At 48.9% G+C, this 27,296-nt stretch overlaps 1 protein-coding gene across 2 annotated transcripts in view; it reads left to right on the top strand.

The window, feature by feature from the left end:
- The first annotated feature begins 5,406 nt into the window (after positions 1 to 5,406).
- Positions 5,407 to 27,296, top strand: part of CRY2 (cryptochrome circadian regulator 2) — a 36,191-nt gene continuing 14,301 nt past the window's right edge. The window contains exons 1-7 of one of the 2 annotated variants that reach the window (XM_004763173.3): positions 5,407 to 5,658; positions 14,112 to 14,220; positions 17,056 to 17,198; positions 18,823 to 19,007; positions 19,992 to 20,080; positions 25,765 to 25,905; positions 26,974 to 27,285. In XM_004763173.3, the coding sequence (XP_004763230.3) occupies positions 5,438 to 5,658; positions 14,112 to 14,220; positions 17,056 to 17,198; positions 18,823 to 19,007; positions 19,992 to 20,080; positions 25,765 to 25,905; positions 26,974 to 27,285 (1,200 nt within the window). In that variant the 5' untranslated portion in view covers positions 5,407 to 5,437. Of the gene's footprint in view, positions 5,659 to 14,111; positions 14,221 to 17,055; positions 17,199 to 18,535; positions 18,648 to 18,822; positions 19,008 to 19,991; positions 20,081 to 25,764; positions 25,906 to 26,973; positions 27,286 to 27,296 lie in introns of those variants that run through there. The other variant, XM_004763174.3, reaches the window with a different exon arrangement.

Below are 27,296 nucleotides of genomic sequence, written 5' to 3'. Positions count from 1 at the left end.
CAATGTCTTTTATGTACATGTAGACAAATTTCTGCTAGGTACGTGCTAGGAATTCAGTTGATAGGTCAGAGGGTATATGGTTTGCAATCTATAAGGGTATTTGGTTTTTCAAATGTAATATATAACACCAGACAGTTTTCTAAAGTGATTGCATCAGTTTACACTCTCAACAGCAGTGTGTGTGTTTCAAATGCCCACATCTTCCCCAAAACGTGATTTTGTCCATTCTTTTAACTTTATCCATGTTAGTGGGTTTATAGTGGTATCTTGTATTTTTTATTTGTATTCCCCCCATGAACTAATTAATGCAAGTGGGCACCTTTTCCTGTGTTCATTGGCACCTTGCATATCTATCCTTCATTAGGGAGAAGGTGTCTGTTTAAGTCTTAGTTTCATACTGGGTTGCCTTGTCTCTTTTTGTTTTTTTATTCTGGATCTGAGCTCTTTAAGAATTATAGGGGTTACAACGATCTTGTCTCATTCTGTGGTTTGCTTTTTCACTCTCTAAATAATGTTTTTTGATAAACACAAGTTCATAGCAAAGCAAATGAGCAAAACCAGAAACAGACTCATAATTACAGAGAACAAACTCTGATTACCAGAGGGTGGGTGTGGGTGGACAAAACAAGAGAAGGGAATTAAGAGGTACAAACTTCCAGTTATAAAATAAATAAGTCATGAAGGTGAAAAGTACAGCATAGGGATAAAAGTCAAAAATATTGTAATAACTTGGTATGCTGACAGATGGTGACAACATTTACTGTGGTGGGCAATGTATCATATAGAGAATTATTGGGTCACTGTGCCTTATACCGAAACTAATATAATACTGTATGTCGACTATCCTTCAACTAAAAAAAAAAAAAAGTTCATAATTTTAATGTAGTTCAGTTTATCAATCTTTTCATTTATGGTTAATACGTCCCATGTCTTATTTAAGAATTCTTTGTCTACCCTCAAGGTCATAAGGATTTTCTCCTATATAATCTTCCCAAAGCTTTATTTACTGTTTTACTTTTCACATTTACATATATAATCTATCTGGAGTTGATTTGTGTATGTTCAGAGATAGGGGTCAAGTTCCCTTTTTTTTTTTTTTTTTTACATGGGGATATCTATCTGATTGATTGCCATTTCAAGAAAAACCACCTTTCCTCACTTCTGTATAAAGACATCTTTGTCCTTAATGAATACCCAGATATGGGCGAGTCTGTTCCTGGTCTCTGAATTCTGAGACTTTTGCCTATTTATCATGCTCCAGTTCCATGCTGCACGTGTGTCCCCACCATCATCATCATCCCCATTTTCCAGATGAGGAAAATGAAGCACAGAAAGACTAAATAACTTGCCCAGGTAATCTGCCAGTTGATGGCAGAGCTGGAAATGGAACAAAGAGTCTGGCTTTTCGGTCCATATGTCCCTATAAATTTTACAGGTTTTCAAGCTGAAGGGTTCAAAGAACATCAAAATAGGCTTTGTGCGAAATCTTGGGAATAGGAATGCCAGGGCTGCACACGGTGGGTTGACACAACAAAGGGAGGAGGGAGGGTAGGACCGGATGCTGGGTGCTCAGCACCACACGGAACAGCCGCTTCTTTCCCAGTTCCACCACTAGAGGGCGCAGGTAACTTAAACTCGCCAGGAACCTCCCTCCCTCCCGCCCCTAGTTACCTTTCAACCAATCATCAAATATTTACCCAAAGCGCTGCTCAAAGGGAATGTAAAAAGTTGCCCAATCCAGTCTCCACGCGAGGCTATGACAACAAAAACATGGAGGACTGATCTCTGTATTCTCAATATCCTCAGCGAAGAAAGAAATCTCCCACTACCTAATTTATCTTGTTCCTAAACAACTGAATACGAAGTTTCTCCTTAAATCTCTTTCTCTTCTTAGCGTAAACTAGATTTTTTTTTTTTTCTCAAACTAGATTCTTTGGCTCTACCCCTAATGGAAACAAGGAGCAACTGTTTGGCATCCTCATGGCAACCACTCTTCAGAGACGCTTGTAAATACGAGGTATACAGCTATGAGATCAAACCTCCTTCTTAGTGCTCTCAAAGATACAATAGTACTCGATTACATTTCACCTCCCTAGCAATGTACAGGTTTCTTTGGTCTCTCAGTAATTTCTCTATGTACCCCCCCCCCGCCATTTTTAAATTTATTTATTTGAGAGAGAAAGAGAGAGAGGAGGGGCCGAGGGAGAGGGAAAGAGGCAGACTCTCCACTCAGCACGGAGCCAAAGCCAGGCTGGATCTCATAACCATGAGATCATGCCTGGAACCAAAATCAAGAGTTAGCTGCTTAACTGGCTGAGCCACCCAGGTACCCCTCCCTAGGTCCCTTATAAAGTGTAAAGTTCACAAAAGTGAACTTTGCACTCCAGTATTCTGTCCAGAGGGAGATTCACTTCCTGATTGATTCTTGAATGTTACCCTCTTATACTTAAACCATATGCAATCATTCAATAAAATAATTCTTCTTTATCAACCCGATAAAGGACAATATAGTGATTGAAATAACACAATGACACAGCAATATAGAATATACTTAATATTTTCTTTAAAAATGCATGCAACACTGCAGTGGTTTGAGGGATTGTTGTTATTTTTCATTAGTGGTATAATTTTGAGGTCTTTGAAAACCTGATTAAAATCTTTTATTCACCAGCAACTTATGGATTGCCCGTTACATGTAAGACCAAGAACAAGATGTTGCAAGGAAGACAAATGCAGACGCAGATCCTGCTGTTCAGACTAATAGTAGCTGACTCATAAAATGCTTACTATGTCCTCGCTACTATGGTCATTCCTATTGTATAGCTTAAGAAAGTGGGGAACAAGGAGGTCACTAGTTTACTAAGGTCACACAGAGTTAAAGCAGAAGCAGAATTTGAATCCAGCCACCCCAGACATGCAAGATGTTGGGCTTAACCATTGTACTACACACTGCCTCTCATCATAACCCAATAAGATAGGGATAAATGGCATTCAATCATTCATCACATATTTATTGAGCAACTACTACATGTCAGGTACCAAACTGGAGCTGGGAATACACTGACAAGCAAGAAAAGCACAGCCCCTGCCCTCATGGACCCACAGTCTACACAGAGAGCATTACAGGAGTTTAGCAGAGAAAGAGTACCCATCTTCGAGGCTAGGGGAAAGAACCATAGCCTTACACTCTCTGTTCCATCCCTCCTCAACCTTGTGGAGAGAAAAGGGGATAAGAGAGAGGCAAACACAAAGTCTCAAGAGAAAAGTAATGAGAGGTGGCATCTATTCTTCCAGCAAGCATTTGGGATTCAAAAACAAGGACAGAGTCAGGAATGAATAGACCTTTCAGGTTCCTGCTGACCTAAGACTAGTTTCTCTGTTCACCTTTTGCTCAAGGAATCCTCAATCAATAAGTGCCAAGCACTGAGCTAAACCCTGAAAATTCATCTGTGAATAAGCCAGGGTCCCTGCCCTCCAGGAGTTTATAATCTAATGGCACAGAGAGATGAGTAAGAAATGCCAGTACTATGTACTAAAGCCAGTGATAAGAAACAGCACAGAATGAGATGGGCACTATGGGGGCTGGGACCAGACACCAAGGAAGTGACATCTATTCTGAGTGACACAGTAAAAACTGGACACGGAAAAAACGAGTTAAAAAGGGGACGGGGGGGTGCCTGGGTGGCTCAGTGGGTTAAGCCTCTGCCTTCGGCTCAGGTCATGATCTCAGGGTTTGGGGATCGAGCCCCATATCGGGCTCTCTGCTCAGCGGGGAGCCTGCTTCCTCCTCTCTCTCTGTCTGCCTCTCTGCCTACTTGTGATCTCTCTCTCTGTCGAATAAATAAATAAAATCTTTTCTAAAAAAGGGGGTGGACAGGGTAGGGGTGCCTGGGTGGCGCAGTCAGTTAAGCATCTGCCTTTGGGTCAGGTCATGATCCTGGGACCCTTGGATCCAGCCACACCTTAGGCTTCCTGCTCGGCCAGGAGCCTGCTTCTCCCTCTCCTTCTCCCTGCTTGTGTGTGCACATGCTCCCTCTCTCTCTGCCAAATAAATACATTCTTTTTAAAAAGAGAGAAAAATTAAAAAAATTTTAAAGGGGAGGGACAGGGTGAAGAGTGATTCAGGCTTGAAGGAAAAACTTACACATATGAGAGAGAACCTGGGATTGAGAATGATTCTGGTTTAGAGAGCTGTGCCAAATAATGTCACTAATTTGCTAAATTCCTTCCTCGCTCATTTCCAAATTCAGGAAGGGATGTGAGTATGGGCACAACCTAGGGCCAAATTCAATCACCGCATTTCGATAACCACAGAGCTACAGTCTAATTAGGCTATCTGAGCTCACCATTAACACTTCATCGCAGGTGCTCATATACTTCTCTTGCCATTCAGTCTATCAGCAAGGCCAGTGCTAGGCTCCAGAAGAATAACAGGGCTCTTCTTGGCTCCCCAGAGGAGTAGTGGAGACAGTGTTTTCCATATCTCTGAATCCCACACAGAATCCAGTTCAGGGCTTCGGGAGCACAGAGGTACCATTGTTCTATATTCTACTAAAAAAAAAAAAAAGAACGAAAAATTCATCTGATGACATAATTACTGTCTTGACCCACATCCTCTGCACTGTCCATTCCTACTCCCAGTCCCTCCAGTGTCGTGCATCAGGGCACTCCTCCCTCTTTAGACTTTGCCACTTTGAAATGCCAAGGAGCTCTATGCAGATAACAGTACAGCTTTGTGGATAAAAGCAGAAGCTTCAGATTCTGCCTAGTCGGTGGGATCCTCTTATTAGCTTTCTGATACAGAACAAGTCACTCAAGCTGTGGCAGCCTCAGATTCCTCTGTATCTAAACTGAGAATAATAACAGTTCTTTCACTGGGATCTGTTGAGTGAACGTAACCAGGTTAAGAATAGTAAGTGAGATAGTCTATGTAAGGATATTATCCCGTTGCTTGCTATATAAAATGCATTGAATAAATAGTAGCCGTAGTAGAATGTTGCGGAGGATATCCCAGCCTAGAGGCAGAAGTGGATGATGCTGTTAGGTCACTGGCTGGAGTCGCAGCAACCCCCACGAGCCCAGACAGCTTCCAGTGACAGGCTTAGGACAGGACGCCTGTAAGAGATCCTCCGTCCCTCGAGACTCCTTCCACGCCCAGACTTCGGAAGGGATAGGCAACCTGCGTCACCAGCCCAGCCCGCCGCTTCCTCTCCCGGACCGACACATGGTGGGAACGTGAGGGGGCGGGGCCGGACTCCGCGTTGCTGGGCCAATCGCCCGGTGGGAGGCTCCCAGCCAATGGCAGGGGCGCTCCAGGGCCTTGGGGGTGGGGCCACAGAGAGGAGCGGCGGCGTCGTAGGTCACTGGGCGGCCCGGGGGCGGGGCCCGCGAGGCCGACGGGGGCGGAGCGGCGGAGGCCCGAGCAGTCAGAGTGGTGATGGCGGCGGCTGTGGTGACGGCGGCAGCGGCGGCCCCGGCCCCGGCGCCGGCAGCCGGAGTGGATGGCGCCTCTTCGGTGCACTGGTTCCGCAAAGGGCTGCGGCTCCACGACAACCCTGCGCTGCTGGCGGCCGTGCGTGGGGCGCGCTGCGTGCGCTGCGTTTACATCCTGGACCCGTGGTTCGCGGCCTCCTCCTCAGTGGGGATCAACCGATGGAGGTAAGGGGGCCCGGAGCGGGGTCGTGGGCCCAAGGGGAGCGGCCTGGCCTCGAGGGCGCCCGGCGAACAGCCCTGGTCGCCCCCGCCCTACAGAGAGGGAAGCTCTGCCCCCTCCACCCCACCAGGTCCCAGGGCCGGAAAATCCCGTCCTGAGGAGGTGAGCCAGGGAGACGGAGCCGGGCCTCCAGAGGGGAGAAGCCGGGACGAGGGAAGCGGTTAGTCATCTTGGTAATGGCCTGGGTGGGCCAGGGCCTGGGCCAGGGCTCCACCTCTGACAGAGCGCGTTTGCACTGTGTATTAGTCCCTTGGGGGCTCACAGCATTCCTGTGGTTTGACCAGAGATCATACTCCCCATTGTACAGGTGGAACTCCTGAGGCCTAGAGCCGCAGAGTGGGCCTGCCGGAGGACTTGAGTCAGGGAGTGGCAAAGCAGGGACTCCTGGTCTATGGCTCTTCGGGGTGTGCTCAGGGAGCGGAAGAAAGGAGATCCTGGGATGGGAGGACAGGGACGGGTTTCTGGGTTTCTGAGTTGGTAGCACAGCGGGTGCTTCTGGCATTCTTCGAGAAAAGAGGCTGTTGCTGGGCTCCCGAAGGTCATCTGTAAGCTTCTGGTTTGTTTGAATCCATCTTTTCACCCATCCTGGTTTCCTTCTACCAAGACCTTCCTGCCTCTGGAGGTGTCTCGAGACCTGAATTAGCATTAGACAAGGCAGGTGCCCTCTGCCCTTTTATTATGAAGACCCCAAGGGCTTGTCCAGTTAGAGGCACTTTGTGTCCTGAGCTAGAGAGTAGTACTTAAACCCATTTTGAAGAATTCCCTCAACTGCTAGCTATGAGCTCACTAGTTAAAAAAAAGAGAGAGAGAGAACGAAAGAAAAAAAGAAAGGTAAAGAAACCAAAGTATCACTTCCTTCCTCCTGTTCTCCTGAGATTGATTTTAAAGGACAGTTGAGCCACTAGGGATTACACTGCCTGAGGTTAGGGAGCAGGAGAGCTGTGATAATCAAGAAGATCCTTCTTTGATGATTCCCAGGAGAGGCAGTCAACAGAATCATGGAAAAGGATTAACAGATAGGTAGCTGATGTCCTTTCTCTGTAAACAGTGTGTTTAAAACCAAGGCGTTTTGAAACATCCTGTACCCTTCTCTCTTTAAAACACCTCGCAGCTGTCCTTTGGTTTGTTTGCATTGTTCTGGGTGATATTTGCCTGCCCAACGTTGCACTGATGGGCAGCGTTATTTCCAGGATATGGTAGCTATCAATACGCCATTCTTTTCCTCCCGGAGGTGTGTGCCCTGCTAGGAAAGTGAGTGCCCCTAGCAGTGGGTCTATTAAATGCCCCCTCCTGCCCCATTTATATAGAGAGAACAACTAAAGATAGTCCTGTGGAGAGCCTGCCCACACAGTTTTCGGGCTGCTCTATTGCTCTGCCTGTGCTCCAGTTTCTATAGATAGGAGGTTGGATTTGACAAACATCTTCAAAATGGCCATCCCTAGCATGGACATTAAACCAAGCCTTAGACTTTGCCCTCTGTTTATGGCAGTGTGCCAATTAGAGCAGAGTAAATAAATCTGACTACTTGCTTGTTACATTCTCATGAAAGAGGTTTGGTTTTGTTTTACCAGGGTTGGGGGGACATTGCATAGGCCTACCTGCACGTTTGTGATAGTGGAGATTAAAAATGAACAAGGGGCGCCTGGGTGGCTCAGTGGGTTAAAGCCTCTGCCTTTGGCTCGGGAGCCTGCTTCCCTTCCTCTCTCTGCCTGCCTCTCTGCTTACTTGTGATCCCTGTCCGTCAAATAAATAAAAATCTTTTAAAAAATGAACAACAAAACCTCTGTTGCTGATTAAACTCAGGTTTGCTACGTGTTTATGGATTTTTATGGGTCTCTCTTTTGTGACTGTGCCTTTGAGCAAGTGAAGGAGACAAAGGAATGTGGCAGCTCAGATGCCTTAGTCAAATCCTAAAGTCAGAGGCCATGTAAGAATGTAGATATTAATTGAACAATGATTTAATGGGTGCCTAGTATCTGCCAGTCACTGATCTGGGCGTTGCTAGAACACAGCAGTGAACAAGCAGTTGTGTCCAGAGCTCCTAGAGCCTGCATTTTAGTAGAGGGAGACAAGTAAACAACCATAATTTAGCAGAACTAAATACCACGAAATAAATAAAATAGGAGACGGACTAGAGCAGCATCATGGGAATCGCTAAAGGATCTTTAAAAAATGCCTGACTCCGTCCTCCCCCAGTTTTGATTTAATGGGTCTAGGCTATGGCTTTTTAAAGCTCTCATGTGCGATGAAGCCTGAGAAGCACTGGACTGGACTGAGCCTGACAGCTTGGGAAATGGGTTGCAGTGCTTTGCCAGGGAGGCTAATTAGCTTTGGCATTCAGAAGAAAGGGGTGAAAAAACACAAAACAGATCAAATATGATTAACTGCTTCTGGGCCTGGAAACAGACCCGCTGCTGCCACCCCCACCATACTCTGCTCCCACGATCAGACTCAGGGCAGAGCTGCGACTGTTTGACACACATTTGGGGTTTGCAGGAGTGACAGAGCGAGCTGAACCTCCCATAACTACAGTCTTTGTAATCTTCGGTGGCTGTGTCTGAAGCTGGGAGTGATCTGAGACAAGTGTGCTGCAGCACAACATCCTAGCTCTGCAGATATGTCAGTTGCTGCCTCTGAGAAGCCTCCCTAGAAAGGGTGGGTCATGGACCATCTGCAAGAGGTTGGGGGTAATCAAGATCTCAGATGTCTTCCTCCTGCACTTCTTACGCTAGCTCCTGCACAGCATTTTTCAGCAGATGAATCCGATTAAAATAACCATGCATAGCACTTTCCAAAGTCAAAGAGGACAGAGAAAGGCAACCAAGAAATATGTATATTAGCAGAGCAGAAAGGCTGGCATACTCCTTGCCTTGGTGGTAGTGGGAAGCTGATGGGCTAATTGTAGCTCAGTGAGCCTCAGGACTTTTTTGTCAAGCACTAGTTGGCTAAGCCCTTTGCCATTTTTCCGAGCCCCACCTCCCCCAAATTTGCTCTATGTGGAAGGAGGTACTGCAGTAAGAACCACCCAAAAGGCAGGGGGCGGGGGTGATCAGCTTCTAAATTTCAAAATGGTACTCAGTGTGGGTTTTCATTGCCTTCCTCTTGCTCCTGCAGCTTCGACTGGTGTTGACAGTAATTTATTGCACCCTTCATTTACATCATTTTCTCCCTAGCTCTGTGCTGCCTGTGCATTCAGGAGCTTCCAGGACAGGAGGAATTGGTAGAAATATTAGGCCATATAGCTCAGAGTTAATAAATGAGGTGAACTAGGAACTCCAGTATGCCTGGTGAGAACAATGTGTCTCTCATCCCAGTGCTGGGAGCTAGTCACTGAGAGAATGTCGATTTGGTCGGGTCTCGGTCAGCAAGCAGGGGATTGAGAACTGTAGTCTATTGGGGAAGAAATCAAAGTTTCTCTGAGCTGTTCACCCAGGTACTCAAGAGAGTCATTTCGCTGTTCTGCTGCTGAGGAACGTTTCCATGTGCTGAAAGGGGAGGAAAATCTTCATCTTTTTCTTTGAAATTAGGAAAGAATAAATCTGTTTTTAAGTGAGTGATACTTAGAGATCAATCCCTGCTATGGATTGTGAGTTTAAGTCATCCTTTTCCATGGGGCTTATGCTGTCTTACTTAGATAAATTAATTTCTATTAATATCCTACATAGCCAGTCTGGGCCAGCCTATGACATCATCATATAGTTAGATAATCTTGGCTTGATGCAGAGAAACTTGGTCAAGGGCAATTTGGATCCAAAAAGAGTTCAGTAGTGTCCTCCCTCCTCCTATGAACAGCAAAGCATTCCTCAACACAGAATCTGCCATCTCTAGGGAAGGTCTTCTCTAAAGATCTGCCTGTCTTATTCTAAAGGGCTAGCTAGCCCCGTGGAGTGCCTGAATGACAGAGTCCTTTCTGTATTTTTGGAAATCCCTGTTTGGTCTTCTCTAGTGCTGTGTGCCTCTAGCTCCAGAGCACTTACATAATGTAATTCAGTTGCACATGTTGTCTAATCCTAAGGGTGAGCTTTAACTGCTCGCACAGGACCGTGTGCTCTGAATTTTGGCCATGTGAGCTCAGCTTGGAGCTGCCAAGAGTGAGCTGCCAGCCCTAAATGCCACCATCTCCAATGCCCAGGCCAGTTTTCTTTAGAGTCTACCCTCACTGGAGTAAAGAGAAACTGGCCATGTGGAGAGGAGGGCTCTAAAGGAGGGCAAAAGGCCCACAATTCTCTCCAGTGAAAGAATGTACCCACCTGCCCCAGCGAGCATTGACCCCATAGCAGCGCTGCTTCTGTTTCTTTGGTGTTACGCCAAACTGTCACCTGGCAGGCGAGGCACCATAGCAGTGGCTTCTCTTTCTCTGGCTGCCTAGGGCTGGGGCTCCCAGGGGCCTGTTGCCTTTTATGGGGGCAATCCTTAAGCCTCCTTTTTGAAAAAGCCCAGTAGGGCTGGACTCAAAAGGGAAGTTGGAAGTAACAGATCATATCTAGAGCACCAAAGAAGAGGCAGAAACCAGAATCTCAAAGAGAGAAAATTTAGTAGAAACAAATTAGAAGCAAAGAAAAGCAATTTATAAACAGAAGCTAGAAGTGAAGTGAAGTTTCCTAGAATAGTGCTTGTGAAACTTTAGTGTGCACGAAATCACCAGTTTGCTAAAATGCAGATTCCTATCCTGGAGGTCTGAAATTCTGCATTTCAACAAGCTTCTGGGTGATTTACCACTGTTGAGCCTCAGAGGAGCAAGGATCTGGGGGCAAAGGCATTGGCTGCGGTTCTCTTTGATGGCTGCGTACTGGACAGCACAGCCTCAGTGCTCAGGCAGTAAGTTCTGGTCAAGCAGTGGAGGCTGGTGGTTAAGAATGCAGATGCTGAGCCACACTGCCTGGTTTGAACAGTGGCCATTTACTAGAAAATTACTTGATAACTCTGTGCCTTCGTCTCCACATCTATGAAATGGGAATAATCATAGTATCTATGTCCCAGATCTATTCATGAAGGAAATGAGATAACATATATAAAATAAGTAGACTAGTGTTCAGTTCATTGCAAATGCTGATTAAATGTTAGTTGTTGGGTGGCTTTAAATGTTAGTTGTTGGGTGGCTCAGTGGGTTAAAGCCTCTGCCTTCAGCTCAGGTCATGATCCCAGGGTCCTGGGATCGAGCCCTGCATCAGGCTCTCTGCTCAGCAGGGAGTCTGCTTCTTCCTCTCTCTCTCTCTCTCTCTGCCTACATGTGATCTCTCTCTCTCTCTCTTTGTCAAATAAATAAATAAATAATCTTTTAAAAAATGTTAGTTGTTGCTGTTATCATTACTGTCATTTGGTTGCAGAGTTCAGAGTTGGGCCTTTTGCTTCCTGCCTCAGCTGTAGACTTTGAGAAGTCAAAGAAGAAAAGGGCTCTCCCGGGGTTATCTGACTTACCGTGCTTCAGAGACGCTTACTTCGGAATTTCTCCTTTTAGTAAATGAGGTCTAGAAATAAAGCTCTGGGGAGGCAGCTGGATCCTAGCTCTCGTGTGCATGTCAGTCTTATTTATAGCTTCAGACTGAAAACCTATGCAGCCTGGTGGCCTGTGAGGGTGGAGACCAGCGTGCATGGCAGGGACATTCCTGAGAGCCTTGGACGGAGGACCCTGTGCCCTGAATTTAAGTTGGAATTTAAGTTGCCAGTTACATCCAGGCATTCTCCCCAGCAGGGCCCAGGTTGCAGGTGGAAGGAGGCTGTTCACAGAGGTCTCTCCTCTTTTCCTCTGGAGAAGAACAGTGTGGCCTGGGAGGAGGCCAACACAGGTGCAAGTGCGTCACTCCCGTCACTCCCGGCTTCGCTTTCCTTTTCTGACGGTGTCAGTTTCTCAAAAACGAAGTCACAGAGGCGGAGCTGGTGGTTTCAGAAAGCCACAGTCTCCCATCTCCGCCTCTCCTGGAGAGTCTGTGCAGGCTAGCAGGATGCTTTGGGCTAAGCGTGGGACTCAGCTCCTGCTGGAATGTGGGTCTGTGGCATTCGCTGCCGTGGGAGTGTCACGTTATTGACGTCAGAGACAGCAGCAGGGACTGGTTCTAGGTGGCAGCCTGGGAACAGGAGCTGCTCCTGTAAGTCTGCAGCAGTCAGGGGGTGCGATGTGCTGTAGAGGTGGCACAGGGCTTCATTGTGTTCAAAATAAAATCTAGTGATTTCCGTGGTTGACAGAGATGGGTGGGAGATGGCGAAGTGTAGATAGCAGGGGTGTCTATGAACCAGGCCGACCTGTCAGGGCTTAGTTCCTGCAGAAGTTCCAAATGTGCGTGGATTACCTATACTCAGGTTTGTGGTGGTCAGAAGGGGGTTCCAAACACTTGAGGTCTGGTGGAATCTCAGCCCCTGAGTCCTGTCTGGTGTGCCACTGAAAGGCTTTAGAGGTGGGGGCATCTGGGTGGCTCAGTGGGTTAAAGCCTCTGCCTTCGGCTCAGGTCATGGTCTCAGGGTCCTGGGATCAATCAGCCCATCAGGCTCTCTGATCAGCGGGGAGCCTGCTTCCTCCTCTCTCCCTGCTTGCCTCTCTGACTACTTGTAATCTCTGTCTATAAAATAAATAAATAAAATCTTAAAAAAAAAAAAAGGCTTTAGAGGTGGGGCACAGCTTCTGATCACAGCTTTGTCGCTTAATAATTATGTCCTTAAGCAAATTAATCATCCTCTCCGTGTTTGATTTTCCTCATCTATAAAATGAAGACAGCATTTCCCTTCAAAATGTATTGAAAGAATTAAAAAGAAAACATGCTTAAAAAGCATAAGCAGATAGATAATAACATTGATGACACTGTTTGACTCTGGGGAGGGGAATTAAATTCCTGATGGATAAAGGGGAGACTTTTTACCATGTACCTTTTTATAACTTGAATTTGAATTACATAATTATCTGTTTAAAATGCTAATTTCATTTAATTTAAAAATTTTAAAAATAAAACACATGTTGGAGTGGGGCTGGCTTAGTGGGTAGTGGGTAGAGCATGCAACTTTTTTTTTTTAGAGAGGCGGGGAAGTGAAGAGGGGCAGAGGAAGAAAGACAAAGAATCTTTTTTTTTTTTTTTTAAGATTTTATTTATGTGAGAGCGATCGTGAGGGAGAGCACAAGAGAGAGCGTGAGTGGGGAAGCGGAGGTGCAGAGGGAAAGGCAGAAACAGACTCCCTGGTAGGCAGGGAGCCCAGCACAGGACTGTGGGTCCATGCATGAAACTGAGCTGAAGATAGACACTTAACTGACTGAGCCACCCAGGCGCCCTGAGAGAGAGAATCTTAAACAGGCTCTGCACAGGGCCTGGAGCTCAACCTCACAGCCCTGAGATCATGACCTGAGCCAAAATCAAGAGTCAGACACATAACTGACTCAGCCACTCAGGCACCCTGAGCATGTGACTCTTGATTCGGGGTTGTAAGTTTGAGCCCCACATTGGGTGTAAAGATTACTTAAAAATAAAATCTTTTCAAACAAACCAACAAATAAACACGTCAGGGGCACCTGGCTAGCTCAATCAGTAGAGCCTGTGACTCTTAATCTTGGGGTTGTGAGTTTGAGCCTCACATTGGGTGTAGAGATTACTTTAAAAAAATAAATAAACTTAAAAAAAAATTTTTTTAATAAAACACATGTCACAAAAAGGTACTGTTAGATTTCTCAGAGAGGTGGTTGTGCCTAACTGAACAGTAGATAAATGTTTGTGGTCAAATATAAATAAATAAAACACCAAAGCCACTCAGCAAATGCTATTTCCTTTTCCACAGTGATCCAGTTCTTAAGGCTAGGCCTCTTAAGTACCTGGGGGTGCCCACCCCAGCCCCCACCCCCAAAAGCATGTGAGGATATCCTATAGAGATGTACCTTCTAAGGCTTTCTCTCTCTTGGGATGAGAATCTGGTGGCCAGAGCCCTGGAGAATGAGCCCCCCACCCCCCTGCCAAACAAAACCATGGGACCTGGGGACCCAGCCCAGGCTGTGGGGCTGTAGCAGTAGACGTCTGTGCAGCCCGAGGCAGGGTTACAGAGAGGCAAGGTGGACCAAGGTAGATTGGCTTTGCCGGGGCAGTCCTGTTCCTCCCTAACAGGACCTCAGGCTACTGTGCCACGGTTTGATTTTCCTTTCTTAGCAATCCTAGGAGATAGGTGCTAACATCGACTCCATGTTACAGATTAGGAAAAAAAAAAAAAAAAAGAAAGAAAGAAAGAAAAGCTAAATAGGTTAAGTAACTGCCCAAAGTCATGCAGCTAGGAAGTGGCCAAGCCAGAATTTCAGTGGAGGCAGTGCTGATCCCCCACCATGTCCTGGCTGGAGGACCGTACTAATGATGCACCAGCATCTCCCTGCTCTGGCAGGAAAAAGACTGCCTCTTCTAACATTATCACTAAAAGGCCTGTGTGGGCTCCGCAGGTTCTTACTTCAGTCTCTGGAAGATTTGGATACAAGTTTAAGGAAACTGAACTCTCGCCTGTTTGTAGTCCGGGGACAGCCAGCCGATGTATTCCCAAGACTATTCAAGGTAAGTGTGCCAAGTCCTAGAGAAGACGGGGAGATTCTGTTCTCTGGACTTTCCCCCACAGACTGAATGAGGTGATGTTCTGACTCAGAAAATGGAACCAGGCAGCACTGGTCTGTAGGGAAGTTGGGAGCGAAGCTGATCAGTTTGCCCACTTAGAATGGAAACTGGGTTAAGGAAGAAATTCTCTGAAACCAGTGTCTTGTTGGAAGGTTCCCAGCTCAGTCCAGACAGGGGATGGGGCAAGTTACTCCTCCCCGGATGCCACTGGCTTCCTCAGATGTTTTCTTGGCTCGAGCCAATGAGATTTGTTAGGGCTCTTCCTATGCCAGGAGCTTGAGGACGAGATTTCCTTTTTAGCACGGGGTGTTTCCTGTCTTGCTATGCTCTGTTTATTGGGGGAAAAAATCAGCCTTTTTGAGGGAACTCCCTGCTTCCCCCCGCAACCCTGGGGCAAATGTTGATAAAATCTTCACTTGGGTACAATATAGGCTTCTGTCTGTCCTACCAGGTAGCCAGCCCACCCCCCGCCCAACCGCCTGCTCCAACCCTTTTCTTGATAAAGCACACTTTAAGACCCAGAGGCAAAAGTGCTTGTGGACAGAGGGCTCTGGGACAGTCTCTCCTCGTCCTCAGCAGTGCGGGATCGTTTTCATGCCCCTTTCCGGCCCAGCTCCTTTCCCTGCCTTTCCTGGGGGAAAAGACCAGAGGGAAGATCTGATGTCAAGGCAAGCAGCTTAGGAAATCTTTCATCATTCACTTCACTTCCCCAAACTCCCCACACAGACACATACATTGAAATCACATAGTGCTGAAAATAGCCAGTGTTCTCTGAGGACAGACTAGGAGTCAAGAGCCGTTCTGAGTGAGTGCTTTAAATACATGAATTCTCACAGCAGCCCGTAGAGGTATGTGCTGCTGTCCCTGTTCTGCAGATGAGGGAACAATAACTCTGGGGTCGTGAAGCCCAGAGCTGATGGTCTAAGATTCAAGCCCGGGCTCTCTGGCTCCAGATTTGGGCTTTTAACCTGCACACCATTAAACACATTTGCCAGTCTTCACCCTCTGCTTTGTCTCTCCCTCTCCTCCTAGCACCTCAGAGGCCAACCAGTAACAGCCCAGAGGTACAGATCGATCATTTATTCAGTCGTCCAGCATATAACGACTCTCTCCCCGTATCTTTCTGCGGTTTCCATTATCCGCTGTCACCTGGAGTCTGGTAGCAGATGATCCCCCTCCTGACATAGAGTCAGAAGGTCCTTATTAGCTTCACACTGTGTCCTAACACCTGTGTCCCTCTCGCTTCCTCTCATCACAGTACAGTGTAAGGTGCAAGACTGGGTGTTTTAAAAGAGTGACCACATTCACATAACTTTTATTACAGTGTGTTTTATAATTGTTCTCTATTATTACTAGTCTTGTTAATCTCCTGTGCCTAAGTTATAAATTAAATTTTGTCATAAGTAAGTATGTGCAGGAAAAAACAAAGCGCTCTGTGTGGGGTTCAGTACTGTCTGCAGCTGCAGGCCTCCCTGGTGGCCTTGCAACGTGTCCCTGCAGATACGACTACCATATATTTATTGAGCTTCTACTATGTCCTAGGCCCCCAGTGAGGTACTAGGGTAATGATGAGACAACATGGTTTCTGCACTGAGAGTTCACACTCTTAATGGAGGAAACAGGCAAGTAATGGGCAACTTCACTGCCATATGGTAAACACAGTGGTGGGAAAAGGGCAAGATGCGGGAGAACCCTATGGAAAGCGAAGGCCAAGGGAAGCTACTTGGAGAAGATGGCATCTAATAATATTTTTATTATTATTCACCGATTTATGAGTTTCTGACCATGTCATCTATATGAATTTCTAAGCATGGAACTTGGCTCTTAGTAAGGGCTCAATAAATGCTTAGTCCCATTATCCAGGATGAGGGATAGCCAGCCCTGCTCAGGACAGGACTGAGTTAGGTCCAGGACATTTGCCCTAGGAGTTTAGAGAATTAAGGGACCTTGACCAGAGACTTGGGTTGGAATGTGGTTTTCTTCTTGCTAGTCATGTTCTAGGGCTTTTTGTGGGTTATCTGTACAACCTTTTACTAGGCCAGCTTTCTCCCAGCATTGCAAGGAAATCTAAAATATTCTACTAGAAAAGACTAATGGCTTGGAAAAGAATTCCCTTCTTCTTTAATATGTGGCCCTTCTGGTCTGATTTCTCTGACCTCTGGACTAAGGATTGTATCTCCTTCCCCAACTTTTCTGAGAGCTAGAGCCTGTTAGCTCTGTTTGCTACTGGCCTCGGGAGTGTTTCTATGGAAACCATTAGGACACTTCACATAGCACAAGTCTGCCAAGAAAACTAAGCCAGAAGTGTGTAGGGCTCTGAAGAGCTCTGGGAAAGGCATGCTGGGCAGGAGGGAGGCAGTGATCATTTCCCCCACTGTCTCTGCCAGTGACTCAGTGCTGCTTTCTGGGACTAGCGGCTCCCCTGGGAGCATTGTATTTATAGTCTTCTGCTGCATTCTCCTACCCCAGGGACACAGCAAATGTACGGGGCTACCCACCTCTCTCTTGATTCCACTAGCCTCGGGCTCCACTCTTGCCATGCTGGGGGCCTCACCTCAAAGGCTTCCTCAACCCTTGGGAATCTCAGATTGTTTGCTTTCTAGTTCAAATCTCTGTCACTAGGGGTCGGTGGGGAAAAAAAGAAATCTCTGTCACTAGTTTGTTCTGTAGCCCATTCTGACTGGTCTCTAGACTCCTTTCTTCCCAGGAAGGAACTGAGTCCTCAGCTGCATTCTCCTCCCCAGACAGTGCTTAGCATAATAGATTCTCTCCCCACAGGAATGGGGGGTGACCCGCTTGACCTTTGAATATGACTCCGAACCCTTTGGGAAAGAACGGGATGCAGCCATCATGAAGATGGCCAAGGAGGCCGGTGTGGAGGTGGTGACTGAGAACTCTCATACTCTCTATGATCTGGACAAGTAAGACTTGGGTCCCAAGGGTCAGGTTGCCAATTGTGGGAGTTGGTGGTTTCGGCCCCTGCTGAACAGAACTCTGGGAGATTTACCAACAGAGCCACCTGGCACATGAAGTATGGCATTTTCTAGAAGCCAGAGGGGAATGGGCCAGATTTGGGTGCCTGTGGAACAGATCGTAAAGAGCTTTCCCTGGTTTGGGTGCGAAGAGGCTTCCTAGGGCCGAGGGATGAAAGCAGTGAGAATCCCCATACAGGATCCTCATAGATGTGCTCCTAATCTGCTGTCCTATCCCCTCCCTCATGCTCCTACTTATGTTCTGCTCTTGGAAGGCTGTTCTGTCACCTCAGTGGACCCTGCCTGTTAGCCCCTTCCCAACAGAGCTCTGTTCTCATAGGTGCTGTTTCTGTACCTAATACGAGCTCCCTGGGCTCCCTGGCTATCTGGGTTTCCAGGCCATGCATTTAGCTGTGGAGCAGGAGGCTCTAGAGTTCCCTGCAGGAGCCAGTAGCTACAGAGTAGCCTTGTTCCCTAGAGATTGGCCTCTGCTTTCAGAGCAGAGGAAACCCTCTCCTCCCCTTCCCTGGCAGAGCTGTCACCCTGCTGCTGCTGCTGCTGCTGCTGCTGCTGCTGCCGCCGCCGCCGCCAAGCCAGCAGCCGTCACTGTTCCCTGCCCCCCTCTCCCGGACCCAGCGGCTGCCAGGGAGCCAGGTCACACATCTCTGCACGTGAGCTAGTTCTCAGGAGAAGCCGCTGGGTATGGAGCTCCTCCTCCAGCCACGTGCCAGAGGACTTGGCGGGTGCGGGAGGTGGGGGAGGTGCTGCAGAGGCTGCAGCCGGCCTTATTGCCCCACAGTGAACTCACCCAGCCGGCCAGGTCTTGTGTAAGCTGCCTATTGGCCAACAGGAGAGCCCTGAGTGTCTGGATCCAGACCGCCCCAGTGCATTCTGTAGAAACGGCCTTGATTCTCCTCCTCAGTCCTGTATCTTCTTCTCTTACCTGAATGCAGCTCTGTTCCCCTTGATCGTGAGAACAGATTTTGTAAACTGCCAGACACCCATTAAATAGTGGTTGCTTTTAACCCCAGTCCCAGTCTCTGATCCAGGAAGGATAGGCTGTTCTCCACCTCTCTGTTCTAATAAATTGGGGCCAAGAAGGCAATGATTTTTCAACAAAAGAACATGCTTGCAGCTTTTATCAAAGAACTTCCTGAAGGCTTACATTGGGTTAGAGAGAAAGGCGCCATAGGGATTCCCATGACTTGGACACACAGGCTGAGTACCAAGAAGGCTAGTGGGGACTTTTCTGTGATTAGAGAGATATGGTCAGTCTCTGTCTTTAGGAGACTCCACGTCGACACCAGGGAACCTGGAATTGAGTCCCAGCTTTGGCCCTGCCTTGCTCCATTACCTGAGGCATCTGCTCCTGCTCTCTGGGCTTCATTTTCCCTCTCGGTAAAATGGAGATGTAGCCTCCCTTGCCCCTTCCTTTCCACTTAGGGGTGGGACCCTTAAGTGGATGAGGAAAGCCACCCTCTAAGCCTTCAGAGTTTGGGCTCTTTTCTGGGTGGGCAGGGACCTGTAATGAAGGGCCTTGTGCATGACGGGAGTTGTGCTTTGGGATTCCCAGGATCATTGAGCTGAACGGGCAGAAGCCACCCCTTACCTACAAGCGCTTTCAGGCCATCATCAGCCGCATGGAGCTGCCCAAGAAGCCCGTGGGCTCCGTGACGAGCCAGCAGATGGAGAGCTGCCGGGCGGACATCCAGGAGAACCACGATGACACCTATGGCGTGCCCTCCCTCGAGGAGCTGGGTGCGTACTTCCTACCCAGAGCCCCTTTGTTTGTAAAACAACTGACCAGATTTTTTTGTCTTTGTCAAAGTGATGCATATTATCCATGATGTAGAAGATACAGTAAAACCGGAATGGAAATAACAGTCACTAGGACCCCACCATCCAGAGATAGCCACTACTCATTTTGGAGCATGTCTCTCTAGTCTTTTCTGTTCCTACTCATATATGTAATGTTACGTTTCTAATTTCTGCTCCTGTTTTTGTACTTTTCTCACTCAGAAGAGATAGGCGCAGTCTAGTGCTGGCATCAGTGGGCTCCTCAATACTAAATTAAGTAATGTTGCTTCCATTGGAAGGGGGGGGCTCTGTCAGCCCCTCAGGTTACTGACTATACCCTCTCTTTCTTTCTTTCTTTTTTTTTTTTTAAAGATTTTATTTATTTATTTGTCATAGGGAGAGAAGTGAGAGCAAGCATAGGCAGACAGAGTGGCAGGCAGAGGCAGAGGGAGAAGCAGGCTCCCTGCCAAGCAAGGAGCCCGATGTGGGACTCGATCCCAGGACGCTGGGATCATGACCTGAGCCGAAGGCAGCTGCTTAACCCACTGAGCCCCCCAGGCGTCCCGACTATACCCTTTCTCCCCTTCCTCCCCTAGTCCCCATTTTTTGACCCAAATAAACTTATCCTTTCACACCTGAAAGCAGCAATCATTGCCAGCCAACCCGATAGGGCAGGCATACAGGATTGTTCTCTTGTGCCTGGACTGAGGAGTGGCTGCGATAGGGAAGACAAGGGAAAGGACAGGAAAAAAAGTCACAGGGGAAGGAGAACCAGGATGGCCTGGCAGATGCCCAAGTGTTAGGGTGATCTGAGCCCCAGCAGCACCAAGAACACATGGTTCAGTTCCCACAAAGCTCAAAGACCGTACCGAGGTGCCAAGACTTGCTGAGCTATCACTGAAATGGCCTGACCTCTGGTCCTGTGACCTTCTCCTCCTCGCGTAGGGTTCCCTACTGAAGGACTGGGCCCCGCCGTTTGGCAAGGAGGAGAGACAGAAGCTCTGGCCCGGCTGGATAAGCATTTGGAACGGAAGGTATGGCCCCCACTTCTGGGACACAAAACTTCGGGGGCTAGCACCCAGGAAGCAGGGGATGTGAGGGTCAGCTTCATGGCCTTTAGTGCCTCTTAGCTCCGAGTGCTTAAAAGTGAAAAACCTTCCTGGGGCAGGAACAGCAGGAATGGTAGCTACCATTCAGTGAGTGCTAACCACATACTGGTCACTGCATAAAGTACCTACTTGCACGGTTTCCTTTTGTCTTGTCAACATCCCTGCAAGGTAGGGGTTAAGCTCTTTCTTTGACAGGTTAAGAGAAGGTAAGTAACTTGCCTGAGGTCACACTGTTAGGAAGTAGTAGACTGAGATCTTGTTCTGTGTGATTCTAGAACTTACACTAGATTTCAGGTTCCCCTTACTAAGAGGGTAGTTGGTCAGTGAAGTCCGTAAGATTAATTTCTTTGTGTTTATGTGTCCCCTCCTCACCTTTTGCTGGGTCCGCACCAAGGGATCGATTTCCATTTGTTTGGACACAGAGAACAGATGGCCCACCTCCCAGCGAAGTGGGGATTGGCAAGGGAAGGAAAGAGACCCAGGACCCAAAGGCACTCCTGAACAGTGTCACATGGCTTCCATGACCATGGAACTAGAGGAGCAGAGAAGGTTCTAGTGACTGAGTTAGCTGCTGGTTTCCTGCCCACTGTTGCTGGTTTGTAGACCAGTTCACAACCTTTCATACTCTCAGATAGGTAGGCATTTGGCCCAGCAGCCAGGTGATAACTATCGAACAAGGAAAAATAGGCAGATACATAGGAAAAATGCTTCCCAGCCCTGGAGGTGCCTCACCAGCAGTGAAAACGTGCCACAAGCCCCACCTCCCTTAGGCACAGAGGCCTTGATGTCCCTACCCTATCTGGATGTTACCTTCAGCCAGCCCCACCGACTGAGAAGGAGGAGACTGATGCCCAAGGGCTATGGGCAGGACCAGCTTTCCTTTCCATATCAGTTTGAGGACATAGGCCAGGCCAGGAGGCAGAGTGGTGGAGGTGACAAACGAAATGCAGGAGTAGAGTAAGACAAGTATAAAGAACTAACTTACAGCCTTGTGGGTTATCATCCCCCTTAAAAGCGCTCGGTGGAGGGCTGCCCCTTCAGTCCCCAGTCAGGGGCTCCTTTTCCATGTACCCCTGGAGGGTCTGCTTTGTCATGGGACCCTGTGTTAGGATCCTTCAGACTCTCTGGTGGCCAGTGGGAATATTGTGTCCTACACAGCCGGGAGAAGCAAAGGGGGCTGTGAGCAGGAGTGTATGCTGCTCTGAGGAGGTTTATTTTAGTCTTCCGTTTTCTTACTCTGAAGTGAGCATCTATCTACTCATGTCAAGATGGCTTAGCTGCTGGAAAGACTGCTCGGTGAGGCAGGTATGGAGTCTGTCTCCAGGAGAGTAGGTTATTACAGATGATAAGCATGAAACAAGGAATTACAATGTACTCTGGGTGAGGAGAAGAGCAGTTCAAAGGGTTAGGAGAGCAAAGAGCAAGAAAATTCTATTAATCAGTTCGTATTTGCAAACTGACTTTTGAAAAGGGTGTTTTTGAACTCACATAACTAAGAGTCTAAGTGTAGCCTTTAGGCGCAGCTGGACCCAGGTGTCTGAAGAATGCTACCGGGGACGCACTCTCCATCTCTCGAGCTCTGCTTCCCTCTCGCTTAGTTCATTCTCAGGTAGGCTTTCCTTCAGCAGTGGCAAAGTGGTCCCCAGCAGCTTATTTTCCATCTGCTTAGTGCACCAGAGGAAGTGGTGTGCCTCTTTCCCAAAAGCTCCTGGAAAAGTCCCAAGGAGTGTTTTCACTGGCCTGACTCAGTCACCATGGGTGGGGAAGGGGGGTGCTCTCCCTGGCTGGAGTTGCATCCTGAGCCTGCTCCCAGAGTCCGAAGGGGAGCTTAGCTCCACTTCGCTCACTTGGGCTGAGATTAGGGAAGGCTGGATCCCTGCAAGAAAATTCAGTGCTATCACCGAAGAGGGGAGACAAACCATGTGATCTAGGGTAACCCAAGGAGAAGGAGAAGAGCAGTTACCCAAGATAGTAGATGAAGGCAAGCATTTCTTTATAAATTATCCCCATTTTTCGAGACACCTGGGTGGCTCAGTGGGTTAAGCCTCTGCCTTGGGCTCATGTCATGACCTCAGGGTCCTGGGATCGGGCCCCGCATCGGGCTCTCTGCTTCCTCCTCTCTCTCTCTGCCTGCCTCTCTGCCTACTTGTGATCTCTGTCTGTCAAATAAATAAATAAAATCGTTAAAAAAAAAAAAAGTACCCCATTTTTTAAAAATTTATTTGACAGACAGAGATCACAAGTAGGCAGAGAGGCAGGCAGAGAGAAGTGGGGAGGGGAGAAGCAGGCTCCCCGCTGAGTAGAGCCCGATGCGGGCCTCCATCCCAGAACCCTGAGATCATGACCTGAGCTGAAGGCAGAGGTTTTAACCCACTGAGCCACCCAGGCGCCCAAGTATCCCCATTTTTAAATGAAAATGGAATGACAGAACAGCAGCATTTTGCAGCCTTCAGTGATGCCGCGTTGTACATTAATGACTGTTGACCCCATAAAGAGCTCTAGGCAGGCATTCTGTCCCCCAACAGCCTTGTGGAATCAAACGTGAGTCCATTCCTTTCTCTGGTACCAGCCACCAATTTGCAGGCAGTGTACCATGAGTGTGCAAACAGCAAAATGCAGACTTTGAGAATCAGTACATGTCAAATGGCCTGGATTCTTCCCCCAAAAAAACTGCAAGGGAAAGAAAGAAATGACCGAAAATATGTAGACTAAAAGAAACTTAAATAACACACCATAGTCCCATAGATGGCCAGGGCTACACAGTAGTGCCTAGGGATGCATGTGAGGTTGAAAAAACCCCACTTAAAAATGCAAGGAACAGGGCACCTGGGTGGCTCAGTGGGTTAAGCCACTGCCTTTGGCTCAGGTCATGATCTCAGAGTCCTGGGATTGAGTCCTGCATCGGGCTCTCTGCTCAGGAGGGAGCCTGCTTCCCTCTCTCTCTCTCTCTGCCTGCCTCTCTGTCTACTTGTGATCTCTCTCTGTCAAATAAATAAATAAAATCTTAAAAAAAAATGCAAGGAACAGGGGCCCCCAGGTGCCTCAGTCAGTGAAATGTCCGAGTCCGGCTCCTTGCTGGTCATGGAGCCTACTTAAGATTCTTCCTCTGCCTCTGCTCCTCCACCCCTCTAAAAAATGCAAGGAGTAACTGAAAAGATAAAGCCCTCCCTCCAGATGTGCTTTGCCAAACTAGAAAAATGTCAACATTTTTACATAAAGAAGTGATTATTATAAAAGTTGGGTGAGCGGTCACTTGTGAGGCCGGGAAGGGACGGTGACTAGGATAGGTTTCTGGGGCGGCCGGCAGAGTTCCAGTCCTTGAACTTCGGTGATGGTTGCACGAGTGTTTGCCTTAGAATAATTTGTTAAGCCACACATCCATGTTACTTCCGTATGTGTATTTTACTTAACATAAAAAGGCTTTCGGAGGGAGGTGCAGAAGGGCGTGAGCAGGCAAATATACCTAGTGTTTGGCAGAGGCACTTAACCCAACACCTGAGGGGCTACCTGAAGAGGAAGGGACTGTTAGGTTGAGACTTGGAGAGAGAGTCAGAGGTAACCAGGGGAAGGTGAGTGAAAAGCAGGACAACATTCCAGGCCGAGGGATCTGCGTGTGCAGAGGGCCGCGAGAGCATGGTACTTACAAGAGAGTGACAAGAGATGAAGCTAGAAAGACAGGCTCACCCAGTGGGTTACTTATAAGTGATTTGCAATGACGTGGATGGAACTAGAGGGTATCATGCTTAGCGAAATAAGTCAATCGGAGAAAGACAACTATCATATGATCTCCCTGATACGAGGAAGTAGAGATTCAGCATGGGGGGTTTGAGGGGAAGGAAAAGAATAAATGAAACAAGATGGGATCGGGAGGGAGACAAACCATAAGAGACTCTTAATCTTACAAAACAAACTGGGGAGGGGGTAGGGAGAGGGTGGTTGGGTTATGGACATTGGGGAGGGTATGTGCTATGGTGAGTGCTGTGAAGTGTGTAAACCTGGCAATTCACAGACCTGTACCCCTGGGGCTAATAATACATTATATGTTTATTAAAAAATTAAAAAAAAAAAAAGATTGGGGCTCTGTCCTAAGAGCAACAGGAAGCCCAGTGCAGGACGGTGTTCTTGAGCCATTGCCCTGCTCCCAGTATGGGGATGGAATTAGAGGGGGCTGAGAAGAGAGGCGGGAAGGTCTGCTGGGAGTCTGTCACGGTTGTCTAGTCTACATTTTAGCCTGAGCCAGGTTAGTAGCAAGAGGGCTGGGAAGAAAAGGACAGATCGGAGGAGAATTTGAACAGTAGAATTGACAGGGTTTGGTGACAAGGAAGTCAAAAGGTGATTGCCAGGCCTCTGGCTTGGGCATCCAAGTGGGCGACCATGCACTTTCTGAGAGAGGAATGCCCATGGAAGGGTGATCTGAAGACAAAAGCTCTTATTTTGAGGGGCCTGGATGGCGGTCAGGCAGAGCTGCTGGCAGGGAGCTGGCTGGAGGGATCTGGGAGTCTAGCGAAGCAGGAGCCGATCAGTCCGAGCTGGAGCCACCAACGTGTCGATCCCCTGCATGGAGGTAGTGTTGGGAGCTGTAGTGCTGGACATGCCTCCCCAGGAATGCAGTTGAGTCGGGGCCCAGCACAGAGCCCTGAGATGCCAACGCTGAAGGGGTTGGGAGGGGAGGCAGCCAGCCATGTGGGAGGCAGCCAGGAACATGTGGAGACCAGAGGCCAAGGGAACAAAGGGTGTGGAGGCTGGAGTAGGGTGAGTTGTGCTGAGAGGTCCACAAATAGCCAGGCAGACGCCTGCAGGACTCCGTGGCATGGAGATCACCGGGGCTCTGGTGGGAGCCAGCCTGGGGGGAGCAGTGAAGGCAGAAGCCAAGAAGTGCCTCTGGCTGTGGGACATGGGCTTTGGAGAGAAGAAAGCAGACCGAACAAAGGTCCACTGGCTTCCTAAAGGGCCTTTTTTTTTTTTTCTTTTGTTTTCAAAGAAACAACATGATTTGCCCAGTGTTACCGGAGTGGAAACTGGAGTGGGAGAGATGGAAGGTGCAGGGGAAGGAAGGGGGAGGGATTCAGAGCCAGGGGAGGCCTTGGCCTTGGGCAGAATCACTGGAGAGGGAGAGGCGGTGGGGAGGGGGAGGCGTGGACACAGTTGAGTTTGCAGATTTGGAGGCTAAGAGTTGAGTTTTTCAGCTGAAGGTTTGCATTTCAGCAAGAAAGGAAAGTTGTCTATTGAGGGGTGGTGGGGAAGTGTGGAGGAGGAGGCCTGCGGAGTTGTCAAGTTTGAGAAGGAGGCATCACAAGGAGAAAGAGGGTGTGAGGAGTTAAGGAAGAAAAAGTTGGCAGCTGGAGATGGAATCTGGAGTTGGAAGCTACGTCCCCCCAGCCCTAGTTCTTAGCACCTCTGTAACCCCAGAAGAGCCACATAACCGAGCTTCGTGGTTCATTTTCAAGAGGAGGTACTGATAAGTGCTGCCCCAGTGGGTTGTTCAGACCCCACGGGAGAAGCCACGTAACCATGAGCCGCGAAGTAAAGCGCCAAGTACGCCAGCACCTCGGGGTTGTTCTCTGCAACGTCCAGGCCTTTCCTTTCTTCACCTTCTCCTCCCGCTGCAGGCCTGGGTTGCCAACTACGAGAGACCCCGAATGAACGCCAACTCCCTGCTGGCTAGCCCCACGGGCCTCAGCCCCTACCTGCGCTTTGGCTGCCTCTCGTGCCGCCTCTTCTACTACCGCCTGTGGGACCTGTATAAAAAGGTGAGGGGGCGGCGGGGCCACCATGCCCTGTCCCCACTTGCAGCCCCGCGGACCAGCCTTCTGGGCCAGTCAGACACCCTGCAGAGGGTTGGCGGGGACCGGGTTGTGGATTCTAGGGGTGCTTACGTGTGTGTATGGTCCAGAGAAGGTGGGGGGTCCACATCCAAGACGTGGCAGAGCCCAGCACCACCCAAACAGCTGATCTAAGTAATCTCCAGGTTATCAAGTAGAGCAGGATGGGCCGAAAAGCTGAGCTCAGGGTGTGACCCTCGAGGTGGCAGATCTGCCACGAGCAGGTGGATGGGGGGGCAAGCACTCGGGCTGGGAGGCAGGGAGGGCAGGACTGGAACCAGTGCTGAGCAGAAGAGCTCAGCAGTCCTCTGTGGGGCTGGTCCGCAGCATGTAATCGGGGAGTCCGGGAGCCGCTGCTCTCTACCACTGACGAGGAGATGACCTGGGCTGAAGGCAGGGCTGTCCTCTGTGGACTGTAGGCCAATAACCCTAAGGTGGTGTGCCTGCCCCCAGAAGGAAAAGAGAGGGACACATCCAACTGTCCACCTTCAGCAGGTCGCCCTTCCATCTGTGTTGTTTCATGCTATGTCCCTGTCCTTGTCTGGAGCAGGATGGGGTGCCATGGGGTGGCTGTGCCAATTTGAAATCTTGGGATTTCAGGAAGGTCGTTATTTGCAGGGAGGCCTGGGCTGATCTTTCAGTTCCTTCAGACCCCAGATCCAGGCTGTCATAATCACTTATTTAACCAGAATCTAAAGTGAACATTTTTTATGCACTGATGGGAAAACTCCCTTTGACTCTGTAGAAAGTGGAGCCAAGCAGGGACCCTTGAGGGCAAGGGTGGGCCAGGCCTGAGGAGTTGGGTTCCCGGTGCCCACAGCCAGGGTCTGGGGTTTCAGACTGCGGGCACGCTGGGCCACTGCGAGGGCATAGCCCCTTCACATGTCTATGCCACCACATTCATTGAGGCTCCAGATTGCTCTGTGTGAGAGATCTGAGTGACCCGGCGCCGGGGGCTGGGCGAGTGTTACATCCATGTGCTACCCCACCCCCCAGGTGAAGCGGAACAGCACACCCCCCCTCTCCCTGTTTGGGCAACTCCTGTGGCGAGAGTTCTTCTACACGGCAGCCACCAACAACCCCAGGTTTGACCGCATGGAAGGGAACCCCATCTGCATCCAGATCCCCTGGGACCGCAACCCCGAGGCCCTGGCCAAGTGGGCCGAGGGCAAGACAGGCTTCCCTTGGATTGACGCCATCATGACCCAGCTGAGGCAGGAGGGCTGGATCCACCATCTGGCCCGGCACGCCGTGGCCTGCTTCCTCACCCGCGGGGACCTCTGGGTCAGCTGGGAGAGCGGGGTCCGGGTGAGTCTCTC

This window comes from Mustela putorius, unplaced genomic scaffold, assembly GCF_011764305.1.
Source record: "Mustela putorius furo isolate JIRA1106 unplaced genomic scaffold, ASM1176430v1.1 tig00003859_pilon_pilon_pilon, whole genome shotgun sequence".
Classification (NCBI taxonomy): Eukaryota; Metazoa; Chordata; class Mammalia; order Carnivora; family Mustelidae; genus Mustela; species Mustela putorius.
Note: the sequence above shows the minus strand (reverse complement) of the source record. Positions and strands in the feature narration are given on the sequence as shown.